Here is a 12500-nt window from a genome sequence, read left to right as displayed (position 1 = left end):
ACCGTCTGTGACCAGTGAAACCCCAGGTGAGACACACGTGTATATCAAGCTTTACATTTCGTATTTTAAGACCGTGGCAAATGAAAATTTGACATTTGTTATGGCTGTTTGTTGTTAAAGGAGCGCATTAGATGTCATTTCCAACATGATATTTTTTCTACTTACGTTCCATTATATAGAGTGGGCTATACATATGCTTATAATGTATATAAAAATATATATATGATGGTTAATATAGATGTATTAGTTATTGTTTTTTTCATTTATTCATATTTAATTGTGACTTTGTGGTTCTATAAACCAAGTACCCTCTCTGATAAAAAAGTGTTTTCCTCCGTAGTTGAAACTGAACCGCCAACATCTGTGACCAGCGAAACCCCAGGTGAGACAGACAAGTGTATATCAAGCCTTTATATTTGGGAGTTACGACCGTGGCAGAAGTAATTTTGATAATTGTCATGATATTTTGTTGTTAAATGAGTGTATTAGATGTGAACCCTCTTTTTTTGCTTGTCATTTTGTAAATATTGAGAGATTAAAATTCCACGTTCCCCTCAGCTCCCACTGAAGTGCCACCACTATGTGTTCCCTTCCGACTCGGAGAAGAAATCGTGAGCGGATGCGTTGGCGAAGAAGGGGAGGAGCAGATAATCGAAGTGGAGGAAGAAGGAGAAGTGATAAACAGGGAGACAGTGAGCGGCAGATGGTGCGCCTCCGAGGTAGACGAGAATCTGAATGTGCTAGCAATGATGCCCTGCCCGACTATGCCTAGTAAGCGATTTTTTAGTTTTGTTCCCCATTATGTTTATATATAGTAGATAAATGATACATATATTTGGATGTATATGTGTGAAGAAAGTGAAGACCATCATATCCGAAATCATAGTCTTCTTATTTAATAGCTATTAAGAGCTAGGCTCATAGATTTTTGGCCTTTTTATGATATTGTATTTTCTCCTTTCAGACGTAACTGAAGAGCAACCACCAATGACTTCCAGGGAATCCCCAGGTAAGAATGTGAACCCCCATACGTGTAAACATATTCACATAGACAGTCAAAATCACTCACTAGCGAATAAGTATATTTATGTACGCTGGATTTGATAGGACCATCTTTGTTGATTGAAAATTGATATAAATGTCTGCACGTGTTATTTTTTGCTCATAAGTATAGTTAGAATAGATTCTTGTTATTTCCAACATCTTGCTTTTTATTTACTTACATTATATATAGATTTGGCCATACATATACCTACATTGTATACGAAAATATTATGTGTGCATGATGGTGAATATAGTTGTGTATATGATTCATATTTCTTGGTTCTATTAAGCAAGTAAGCTCTCTGATAAAGTTTTCCTCCGTAGTTGAAACTGAACAGCCACCGTCTGTGACCAGTGAAACCCCAGGTGAGACACACGTGTATATCAAGCTTTACATTTCGTATTTTAAGACCGTGGCAAATGAAAATTTGACATTTGTTATGGCTGATTGTTGTTAAAGGAGCGCATTAGATGTGAACCCTCTTTTTGTGCTTGTCATTTTTTTAAATATTGAGAGATTAAAGTTGATGCATTCCCCTCAGCTCCCACTGAAGTGCCACCACTATGTGTTCCCTTCCGACTCGGAGAAGAAATCGTGAGCGGATGCGTTGGCGAAGAAGGGGAGGAGCAGATAATCGAAGTGGAGGAAGAAGGAGAAGTGATAAACAGGGAGACAGTGAGCGGCAGATGGTGCGCCTCCGAGGTAGACGAGAATCTGAATGTGCTATCAATTATATCCTGCCCGACTATGCCTAGTAAGCGATTTTTTTATGTAAATAAGTAGATGTATGAATACATATATATAATATATATATATATATATATATATATATATATGTATGTGCGTGTGTGTGCATGTGTCTGTGTGAAGAAAGTGAAGACCATTATGTCCGAAAATCATATTCTTTTTCTTATATAATTGGTGTTAAAGAGCCAGTCTCGTAGATTTTTGTCCTTTTTATGATTTGTATTTTCCCCTTTCAGACATAACTGAAGAGCAACCACCATTGACTTCCAGGGAATCCCCAGGTAAGAATGTGAACCCCCATACGTGCAAACATTCACAGACACACACAAGTATATTCTATATGCTGGGCTAGAAATAATGTGTTGATGCAAAATTCATGTAAACGTGTTTGTACTATACTAGATTCCTGTCATTTCCAAAGTGCTTTTTTATTTCTTAATTACATTTCATTATATAGAATGGGCTACACATATACCGATATTGTATATGAAAATATTGATGTAGATGTGATCATGAATATAGTTGTGTTTATACATGATAGTAATTAATTTTTGTTTTCACTTATTAATACATATTTCATTGTGCCTTCGTGGTTCTATAAAGCAAGTGCCCTCTCTGATAATGTTTTCCTCCGTAGTTGAAACTGAACAGCCACCATCTGTGACCAGTGAATCCCCAGGTGAGACAGACAAGTGTATATCAAGCCTTTATATTTGGTATTTTACGACCGTGGAAACGTAAATTTAACATTTGTCTTGGCAGTTTGATAAGGGAGCATATTAAATGTGAACCCTCTTTTTGTGCTTGTCATTTTGTACATCTTGAGAGATTAAAGTTGATGCATTCTCCTCAGCTCCCACTGAAGTGCCACCACTATGTGTTCCCTTCCGACTCGGAGAAGAAATCGTGAGCGGATGCGTTGGCGAAGAAGGGGAGGAGCAGATAATCGAAGTGGAGGAAGAAGGAGAAGTGATAAACAGGGAGACAGTGAGCGGCAGATGGTGCGCCTCCGAGGTAGACGAGAATCTGAATGTGCTATCAATGATACCCTGCCCGACTATGCCAAGTAAGCTATTTTATATATATATATATATTTATATATAATAGGTAAATGAATATATATATATATATATATATATATATATATAAATATGTGCGTACGTGTGTGTATACGTGTGTGAAGAAAGTTAACACCATTATTATATCCAAAATCATGATATTTTTTTCTTATTTAATGGTTATTAAGAGCCGTTCTCATAGATTTATGCCCTTTTTATGGAATTATATTTTCCCCTTTCAGACGCAACTGAACAGCAACCACCAATGACTTCCAGGGAATCCCCAGGTAAGAATGACTCCCCATGTAAATATATTCCCGTAGACTGTCACAGACACACATTGGCTCACTAAGTTTATATATGATGTATTTGATATCACCAATATCTGTTAATTGAAAATTGATACAATGTGCCTGTACGTGTTATGTTTTGCTCATAAGTATAGTTATAAATAGATTTTCGTAATTTCCAACATGCTATTGCTTCTACTTACCTTCCATTATATAGAGTGGGCTATACATATGCTTATAATGTATATAAACAAATATGTGTATGATGGTGAATATAGTTGTGTATATGTATTAGTTATTGTTTTTTTCATCTATTCATATTTAATTGTAACTTTGTGGTTCTATAAACCAAGTACCCTCTCTGATAAAAAAGTGTTTTCCTCCGTAGTTGAAACTGAACCGCCAACATCTGTGACCAGCGAAACCCCAGGTGAGACAGACAAGTGTATATCAAGCCTTTATATTTGGGAGTTACGACCGTGGCAGAAGTAATTTTGATAATTGTCATGCTATTTTGTTGTTAAAGGATTGTATTAGATGTGAATCCTCTTTTTTTTGCTTGTCATTTTGTAAATATTGAGAGATTAAAATTCCCCGTTCCCCTCAGCTCCCACTGAAGTGCCACCACTATGTGTTCCCTTCCGACTCGGAGAAGAAATCGTGAGCGGATGCGTTGGCGAAGAAGGGGAGGAGCAGATAATCGAAGTGGAGGAAGAAGGAGTGATAAACAGGGAGACAGTGAGCGGCAGATGGTGCGCCTCCGAGGTAGACGAGAATCTGAATGTGCTATCAATGATACCCTGCCCGATTATGGCTCGTAAGCGAATTTTTTGTATTTTTTTTATATATATATTTACATATGATAGTATATAGATAAAATATAATAATACACACATAAATGAATACATATGTATGCATATACGTGCGTATTTGAAGAAAGTGAAGACCCTTATCATATGCGAAATTCATATTTTTCTTATTTGATGGCTATTAAGAGCCAGTCTCATAGATTTATGCCCTTTTTATGATATTGTATTTTCCTCTTTCAGACGTAGCTGAACAGCAACCACCAATGACTTCCAGGGAATCCCCAGGTAAGAATGACTCCCCATGTAAATATATTTCCATAGACTGTCACAGACACTCATTGGCTCACTAAGTATATATATGATGTATTTGATATCACCATGTCTGTTAATTGAAAATTGATATAATGTGCCTGTACGTGTTATTTTTTGCCCGTAAGTATAGTTATGAATATATTCTTGTGATTTCCTACATCTTGCTATTATGTACATTCCATTATATAAAGTGGGCTATACATATACCTATGCAGTATATAAAAATATGTGTATGATGGTGAATATAGTTGTGCATATGTATTAGTAAAGATTTTTATTTATTTATATATGTGGTGCCTTTGTGGTTCCATAAACCAAGTACCCTCTCTGATGAAAGAGTGTTTTCCTCTGTAGGTGAAACTGAACAGCCATCATCTGTGACCAGTGAAACCCCAGGTGAGACATATACATGTGTATATCAAGCCTTTATATTTAGGAGTTTACGACCGAGGCAAAAGTAATTTTGATCATTGTCAAGGCAATTTATTAAAGGGGTATATTAGATATGAGCCCTCTTTTTTGTGTTTGTTATTTTGTAAATATTTAGAACAATGTTGAGAGATTAAAATTCCCCGTTCCCCTCAGCTCCCACTGAAGTGCCACCACTATGTGTTCCCTTCCGACTCGGAGAAGAAATCGTGAGCGGATGCGTTGGCGAAGAAGGGGAGGAGCAGATAATCGAAGTGGAGGAAGAAGGAGAAGTGATAAACAGGGAGACAGTGAGCGGCAGATGGTGCGCCTCCGAGGTAGACGAGAATCTGAATGTGCTATCAATGATACCCTGCCCGACTATGCCAAGTAAGCTATTTTTTTATATATATGTTTATATATAATAGGTAAATGAATATATATATATATATATATATATATATATATATATATATATATATGTATGTGCGTACGTGTGTGTATACGTGTGTGAAGAAAGTGTGCACCATTATCATATCTAAAATCATGATATTTTTTTCTTATTTAATGGTTATTAAGAGCCGCTCTCATAGATTTATGCCCTTTTTATGGAATTATATTTTCCCCTTTCAGACGCAACTGAACAGCAACCACCAATGACTTCCAGGGAATCCCCAGGTAAGAAGGACTCCCCATGTAAATATATTCCCGTAGACTGTCACAGACACATATTGGTTCACTAAGTATATATATGATGTATTTGATATCACAAATATCTGTTAATTGAAAATTGATACAATGTGCCGGTACGTGTTATGTTTTGCTCATAAGTATAGTTATGAATAGATTTTCGTAATTTCCAACATGCTATTTTTTCTACTTACGTTCCTTTATATAGAGTGGGCTATACATATGCTTATAATGTGTATAAAATATGTGTATGATGGTGAATATAGTTGTGTATATGTATTAGTTATTGCTTTTTTCATTTATTCATATTTAATTGTGACTTTGTGGTTCTATAAACCAAGTACCCTCTCTTATAAAAAAAAGTGTTTTCCTCCGTAGTTGAAACTGAACAGCCACCGTCTGTGACCAGCGAAACCCCAGGTGAGACAGACAAGTGTATATCAAGCCTTTATATTTGGGAGTTACGACCGTGGCAGAAGTAATTTTGATAGTTGTCATGATATTTTGTTGTTAAAGGAGTGTATTAGATGTGAATCCTCTTTTTTTTGCTTGTCATTTTGTAAATATTGAGAGATTAAAATTCCACACTCCCCTCAGCTCCCACTGAAGTGCCACCACTATGTGTTCCCTTCCGACTCGGAGAAGAAATCGTGAGCGGATGCGTTGGCGAAGAAGGGGAGGAGCAGATAATCGAAGTGGAGGAAGAAGGAGAAGTGATAAACAGGGAGACAGTGAGCGGCAGATGGTGCGCCTCCGAGGTAGACGAGAATCTGAATGTGCTATCAATTATACCCTGCCCGACTATGCCTAGTAAGCGATTTTTTTTATTTAAATAAGTAGATTTATGAATACATATATATATAAATATATATATATATATATATATATATATATATATATATACGTGTGTGTGTGTGCATGTGTGTCTGTGTGAAGAAAGTGAAGACCATTATGTCCGAAAATCATATTATTTTTCTTATATAATGGCTGTTAAAGAGCCAGTCTCGTAAATTTTTGTCCTTTTTATGACTTGTATTTTCCCTTTTCAGACATAACTGAAGAGCAACCACCATTGACTTCCAGGGAATCCCCAGGTAAGAATGTGAACCCCCATACGTGCAAACATTCACACACACACACAAGTATATTCTATATGCTGGGCTAGAAATAATGTGTTGATGCAAAATTCATGTTTGTACTATAGTAGATTCCTGTCATTTCCAACATGCTTTTTTATTTCTTAATTACATTTCATTATATAGAATGGGCTACACATATACCGATATTGTATATGGAAATATTGATGTAGATGTGATCATGAATATAGTTGTTTATACATGATAGTAATGATTTTTTGTTTTCACTTATTAATTCATATTTCATTGTGCCTTCGTGGTTCTATAAAGCAAGTACCCTCTCTGATAAAGTTTTCCTCCGTAGTTGAAACTGAACAGCCACCGTCTGTGACCAGTGAATCCCCAGGTGAGACAGACAAGTGTATATCAAGCCTTTATATTTGGTATTTTACGACCGTGGAAACGTAAATTTAACATTTGTCTTGGCAGTTTGATAAGGGAGCGTATTAAATGTGAACCCTCTTTTTGTGCTTGTCATTTTGTACATCTTGAGAGATTAAAGTTGATGCATTCTCCTCAGCTCCCACTGAAGTGCCACCACTATGTGTTCCCTTCCGACTCGGAGAAGAAATCGTGAGCGGATGCGTTGGCGAAGAAGGGGAGGAGCAGATAATCGAAGTGGAGGAAGAAGGAGTGATAAACAGGGAGACAGTGAGCGGCAGATGGTGCGCCTCCGAGGTAGACGAGAATCTGAATGTGCTAGCAATTATACCCTGCCCGACTATGCCTAGTAAGCGATTTTTTAATGTAAATGAATAGATGTATGAATACATATATATGTATGTATATGTGTGCATGTGTGTCTGTGTGAAGAAAGTGAAGACCATTATGTCCGAAAATCATATTATTTTTCTTATATAATGGCTGTTAAAGAGCCATTCTCGTAGATTTTTGTCCTTTTTATGATTTGTATTTTCCCCTTTCAGACATAACTGAAGAGCAACCACCATTGACTTCCCGGGAATCCCCAGGTAAGAATGTGAACCCCCAGGTAAGAATGTGAACCCCCATACGTGCAAACATTCACAGACACACACAAGTATATTCTATATGCTGGGCTAGAAATAATGTGTTGATGCAAAATTCATGTAAACGTGTTTGTACTATACTAGATTCCTGTCATTTCCAACATGCTTTTTTATTTCTTAATTACAAAGTGTTTTCCTCCGTAGTTGAAACTGAACAGCCACCGTCTGTGACCAGCGAAACCCCAGGTGAGACAGACAAGTGTATATCAAGCCTTTATATTTGGGAGTTACGACCGTGGCAGAAGTAATTTTGATAATTGTCATGGCATTTTGTTGTTAAAGGAGTGTATTAGATGTGAACCCTCGTTTTCGGGCTTGTCATTTTGTAAATATTGAGAGATCAAATTCCTGCATTCTCCTCAGCTCCCACTGAAGTGCCACCACTATGTGTTCCCTTCCGACTCGGAGAAGAAATCGTGAGCGGATGCGTTGGCGAAGAAGGGGAGGAGCAGATAATCGAAGTGGAGGAAGAAGGAGAAGTGATAAACAGGGAGACAGTGAGCGGCAGATGGTGCGCCTCCGAGGTAGACGAGAATCTGAATGTGCTATCAATGATACCCTGCCCGACTATGCCTAGTAAGCTATTATATATATATATATATATATATATATATATATATATATATATTTATATATTTATATATAAAAGGTAAATGAATACATATATATATATATATATATATATATATATATATATATATATATATACGTACGTGTGTGTATACGTGTGTGAAGAAAGTGAACACCAAGATTATATCCAAAATCATGATGTTTATCGTATTCAATAAGAGCTATGAAGAGCCAGTCTCATAGATTTATGCCCTTTTTTTTAATTGTATTTTCCCCTTCCAGACGTAACTGAACAACAACCACCAATGACTTCCAGGGAATCCCCAGGTAAGAATGTTAACCCCCATACGTGTAAACATATTCACACAGACGGTCAAAATTACACACTAGGAATAAGTATATATATGACAATATATATTGATACAAACTGATACGTCTGTACGTGTTATTTTTGGCTGGTGAGTATAGTTATAATTTCCAACATCATGCTATCATTTTTTAAAATTATATATCGCCTAGGCTATACAATAAGAGATTAAAGTTGATGCATTCCCCTCAGCTCCCACTGAAGTGCCATCATGTGTTCCCTTCCGACTCGGAGAAGAAACCGTGAGCGGATGCGTTGGCGAAGAAGGGGAGGAGCAGATAATTGAAATGGAGGAAGGAGAAGTGATGGTGAGCGGCAGATGGTGCGCCTCCGAGGTAGACGAGAATCTGAATATGCTATCAATGATATCCTGCCCGACTATGTCCCGTAAGTGAAATTTTAGTATTTTCATTTTGATATATAGTAAATAGACTTCCAATGAATCCCCAGGTAATAATATGGACCCCCATACGTGTAAACATATTCACATGCAGTCACAGGCACACATTGACACGCTGAAAAAGTATGTTATTTATATTTTTTGGTCTTGAAGTAAGAATCTCTTGATAAAAAAATATTGTTTGCCTCTAAGTATAGTTATGAATTGATTCTTGTCATTTCCAACATGCTATTTTTTTTTTTTTAATTAAATTTCTTTATATAGACTGGGCTGCACATATGCCAACATTATATATGAAAATATTGGTGTATGATCGTGAATATAGTGTTCATATATGATATTAATTAATATTTGTTTTCACTTCGTGGTTCTATAGACCAAGTACCCTCTCTGATAAAAAAAAAATTCCTCCGTAGTTGAAACTGAACAGCCCCCGTCTGTGACCACTAGTGAATCCCCAGGTGAGACATAGACGCAAGTGTACATCAGTCCTTTATATTTGGTATTTTAGTTTTTTTATGGTTATTAAGAGCCAGTCTCATAGGTTTTTGCCTTTTTTATGAAGTTGCATTTTCCCCTTTCAGACGTAACTGAACAGCAACCACCAATGACTTCCAGGGAATCCCCAGGTAAGAATGTGAACCCCCATACGTGTAAACATATTCACATAGACAGTCAGAATCACACATTAGCACGCGGAATAAGGGTATATATATGACAATCTCTATTTATACAAACTGATACGTCTGCACGTGCTATTTTAGGCTCGTGATTAATAGGTATGAATTGAATCTTATAATTTCCAACATCTTGCTATCATTTGTTAAGATTATATATCGCCTAGGCTATACAATAAGGGATTAAAGTTGATGGGATTCCCCCCAGCTTTAAAATGAAGTTTTCCATCATGTGTTCCCTTCCGACTCGGGAGAAGAAATCGTGAGCGGAAAGCGTTGGCGAAGAAGGGGGGGAGCAGAAAAATCGAAGTGGGGAAGAAGGGAAGTGATAAAAAAGGGAGACATTGAGCCCGGGGATGGTGCGCCTCCCAGGTTTGACGGAATTTTGAATGTGCTATCAATGATATCCTGCCCCCCACTTGCCCTAAATAAATTTTTTTTTATTTTTTATATGAAAAAGATTAAAGGGAAAACCCCTAAAAATATGGTATGTAAAAATTTGCGTGGAAAATTTTGGTTTAAAAAGGGGATGAAATTTTTGGGCCGAAAAAATTCTTTTTTTTTTTAATATGTTAAAAAGATTTTTGTAAATTTTTATTTTTTTTTTTTTAAATTTTTCCCCTTTAAATAACTGGGGACAACCAACCCTTATTAAGGAAAAAAGGGTAAGAAGTGAAAACCCCCAAAATGTAAAATTAAAGGCCCCCTTGTGGGTTTTATAGCAAACCCCCAAAAAAAAAAATTTGTGTTAAAAGAAAAAGGGCACCGGAAAGGGGGCTGACCCAATTTCTAGTTTCCCTTTTTTTTTTGGGATTTTAGTTTTTTTTTTTTAAACCCTCCATATTTTTTTTTTTTTTCTTTTTCCCCCTTAAAAAACTGGGAAAAGGGGGTTCCAAAATAGGGGAAAATTAACCCCCTTGTGTTTTAAAAATTAATTTTTTGGGAGTTTCCCAAATTTGAGGGTAAGGGTTTTTGCAAATTTTATTTTCCTTCTTGATGCTTTTTTTTGATTAAAAGGGAGAAATTTAACTTTTTTTTCCCTTTGTTTTTTTAAGATTTTTCCCCCTTTACCTTTAAAAGGTTAAATTACATTCCCCCCGGTCCCAAATGGAAATGCCCAGGTTCCCTTGAGGGGAAGAAAACTCCATGGTTGGGAATGCAAAACCACCGTTTTTAAGCTGAATAAATATTAATGTTTTTTTTATATAATACAGAATTTATCTAAATGTCTATGTGGGTAGGTATGCATGTATAGTTATGAACAGAGTTGTGAAGATACTTATTATCATCTCATAACCAGTGGACCTACAAGTTAGGTCGTCATTACTGTTTTCTCGTATTAAAGTGTGTTTTCCCTCATCAGCTGTAACTGAAGAGGCAGTGACTACCAGTGAATCTCCAGGTGAGAAAATGAACATTCATTGTCACCGGCTCACATTGATATGCATGCGAGTTCATAATGTATTGTATATATGCTAGATTACATATGCGTTTGGCTATATAAATAATGTATGTGTATGTGCGTGTGTAGAAAATGCCTATGCGATCATGTATATGCGTGTGGATAGAGTAAAGAATTCTTGTCACTTCTGATTATTTTTATATTTTTCTTATTCAATTGTGTTTCACGACAAGGACTTTCTGGAACATATAACAAGTACAAAGGGCTAATAATTGGTATGGCATTTGCCCTTTGTAATAAAAAGGTGTTTCGACTCCTTTGAGGAAGAATGCCATGCCAGTTGAATGTAATACGGTCATTAATTTTGTCACGTTGACTAAGTATATTATTTATAGATGCAGGATTAGATGTATTCATGTCTCTGGTGATACATAATTCATATAAATGTGTCTGTACGTGCTATTCTTGTTCGTAAGTATAATTATGAACAAAACAGAATATTCTTATTTCCAATACTTGCTAATTTTCTTTTCTTTTTTTTACTTACATTTCAATATATAGACTAGGCTATACACACACCTATATAGGAATATTTATATGTGTATGATCTTGAATATATTTATGAAGGCTGTTGTCATCTCAGTTTATCTTGGATGTTTTTATTTGAAGCCCCAGGCGAGAATGTGAACCTTTTTATGTGTAAGCTTGTTCACATTTTGGATATGCGCTGTTACTGACACATATCGAGGCACATGGCTATGATTTTGAAGGCGATTCCCGTGCGCATTTGATGTTATGAAAAGGAATTTCTTGATTATGAAACCCACATTCTTCTATTTTTCCGTAATGTCTGTGTTAGAAAATGAAATCCTTTTCCCTCCCACAGTTCAAACTGAACAGCCACCGTCAGTGACCATCAGTGAAGGCAACTACACGGAAGAACCGATTGAAAGCAAAGAGTCACGCTCAGGACCGCTTGAAAGTAAGAAAGTGTTACGTAAACCCGTGTGTGCATTGGTAATTACCGGATCTTTCACCTTTGGCCTGATTTTGACTTTGAAGGCGATTCCCATACCCGAAGGAGGTCATGAAAAGGAATTTACTGAATATAAAACCACATTTCTCATTTGTTTTTCGTCATGTGTGTTAAAGGGTGAAATCCTCTTCCCCACCTTCAGTTCCATCAGAAACGGCAACTCCGGAAACCAGTGCGTGCGTTGCCTTCCGATACGGAGAGGAAATCGTGAGCGGATGCGTAGGCGAGGAAGGGAAGGAGGAGATAATAGAGACGGAGGGAGGAGGAGGAGGGACAGACAGGTGGACAGTGAGAGGCAGATGGTGCGCCTCGGAGGTAGACGAGAATCTGAATGTGCTATCAATTATACCCTGCCCGACTATGCCTAGTAAGCGATTTTTTCTTTATATATTCATATATAATGAATAAATGAATACATATATATGTATGTGCGTGTGTGTGTCTACGTGTGTGAAGAAAGTGAAAACCATTATCATATTCAAAATAATTATATTTTTCTTATTTAATAAGAGCTATTGAGAGCCA

At 36.6% G+C, this 12500-nt stretch overlaps 1 protein-coding gene across 1 annotated transcript in view; it reads left to right on the top strand.

Moving 5' to 3' along the window:
* The window catches only part of LOC125030820, a 38293-nt gene that overhangs the window by 2867 nt on the left and 22926 nt on the right, over nucleotides 1–12500 (top strand). Inside the window, exons 6-37 of the mRNA XM_047621131.1 lie at nucleotides 1–26; nucleotides 341–382; nucleotides 559–771; nucleotides 965–1009; nucleotides 1369–1410; nucleotides 1587–1799; nucleotides 2029–2073; nucleotides 2430–2471; nucleotides 2646–2858; nucleotides 3093–3137; nucleotides 3529–3570; nucleotides 3748–3957; nucleotides 4190–4234; nucleotides 4616–4657; nucleotides 4847–5059; nucleotides 5303–5347; nucleotides 5738–5779; nucleotides 5957–6169; nucleotides 6409–6453; nucleotides 6800–6841; nucleotides 7016–7225; nucleotides 7422–7466; nucleotides 7668–7709; nucleotides 7887–8099; nucleotides 8376–8420; nucleotides 8653–8847; nucleotides 9277–9321; nucleotides 9445–9489; nucleotides 10901–10939; nucleotides 11173–11214; nucleotides 11609–11638; nucleotides 11826–11921. The exon at nucleotides 1–26 is cut by the window's left edge and continues 16 nt beyond it. Of these exons, the coding sequence (XP_047477087.1) occupies nucleotides 1–26; nucleotides 341–382; nucleotides 559–771; nucleotides 965–1009; nucleotides 1369–1410; nucleotides 1587–1799; nucleotides 2029–2073; nucleotides 2430–2471; nucleotides 2646–2858; nucleotides 3093–3137; nucleotides 3529–3570; nucleotides 3748–3957; nucleotides 4190–4234; nucleotides 4616–4657; nucleotides 4847–5059; nucleotides 5303–5347; nucleotides 5738–5779; nucleotides 5957–6169; nucleotides 6409–6453; nucleotides 6800–6841; nucleotides 7016–7225; nucleotides 7422–7466; nucleotides 7668–7709; nucleotides 7887–8099; nucleotides 8376–8420; nucleotides 8653–8847; nucleotides 9277–9321; nucleotides 9445–9489; nucleotides 10901–10939; nucleotides 11173–11214; nucleotides 11609–11638; nucleotides 11826–11921 (2912 nt within the window). The remainder of the gene's footprint in view (nucleotides 27–340; nucleotides 383–558; nucleotides 772–964; nucleotides 1010–1368; nucleotides 1411–1586; nucleotides 1800–2028; nucleotides 2074–2429; nucleotides 2472–2645; nucleotides 2859–3092; nucleotides 3138–3528; nucleotides 3571–3747; nucleotides 3958–4189; nucleotides 4235–4615; nucleotides 4658–4846; nucleotides 5060–5302; nucleotides 5348–5737; nucleotides 5780–5956; nucleotides 6170–6408; nucleotides 6454–6799; nucleotides 6842–7015; nucleotides 7226–7421; nucleotides 7467–7667; nucleotides 7710–7886; nucleotides 8100–8375; nucleotides 8421–8652; nucleotides 8848–9276; nucleotides 9322–9444; nucleotides 9490–10900; nucleotides 10940–11172; nucleotides 11215–11608; nucleotides 11639–11825; nucleotides 11922–12500) is intronic.

The sequence above is a fragment of the Penaeus chinensis genome, chromosome 11, assembly GCF_019202785.1.
Source record: "Penaeus chinensis breed Huanghai No. 1 chromosome 11, ASM1920278v2, whole genome shotgun sequence".
NCBI classification, from domain to species: Eukaryota; Metazoa; Arthropoda; class Malacostraca; order Decapoda; family Penaeidae; genus Penaeus; species Penaeus chinensis.
Note: the sequence above shows the minus strand (reverse complement) of the source record. Positions and strands in the feature narration are given on the sequence as shown.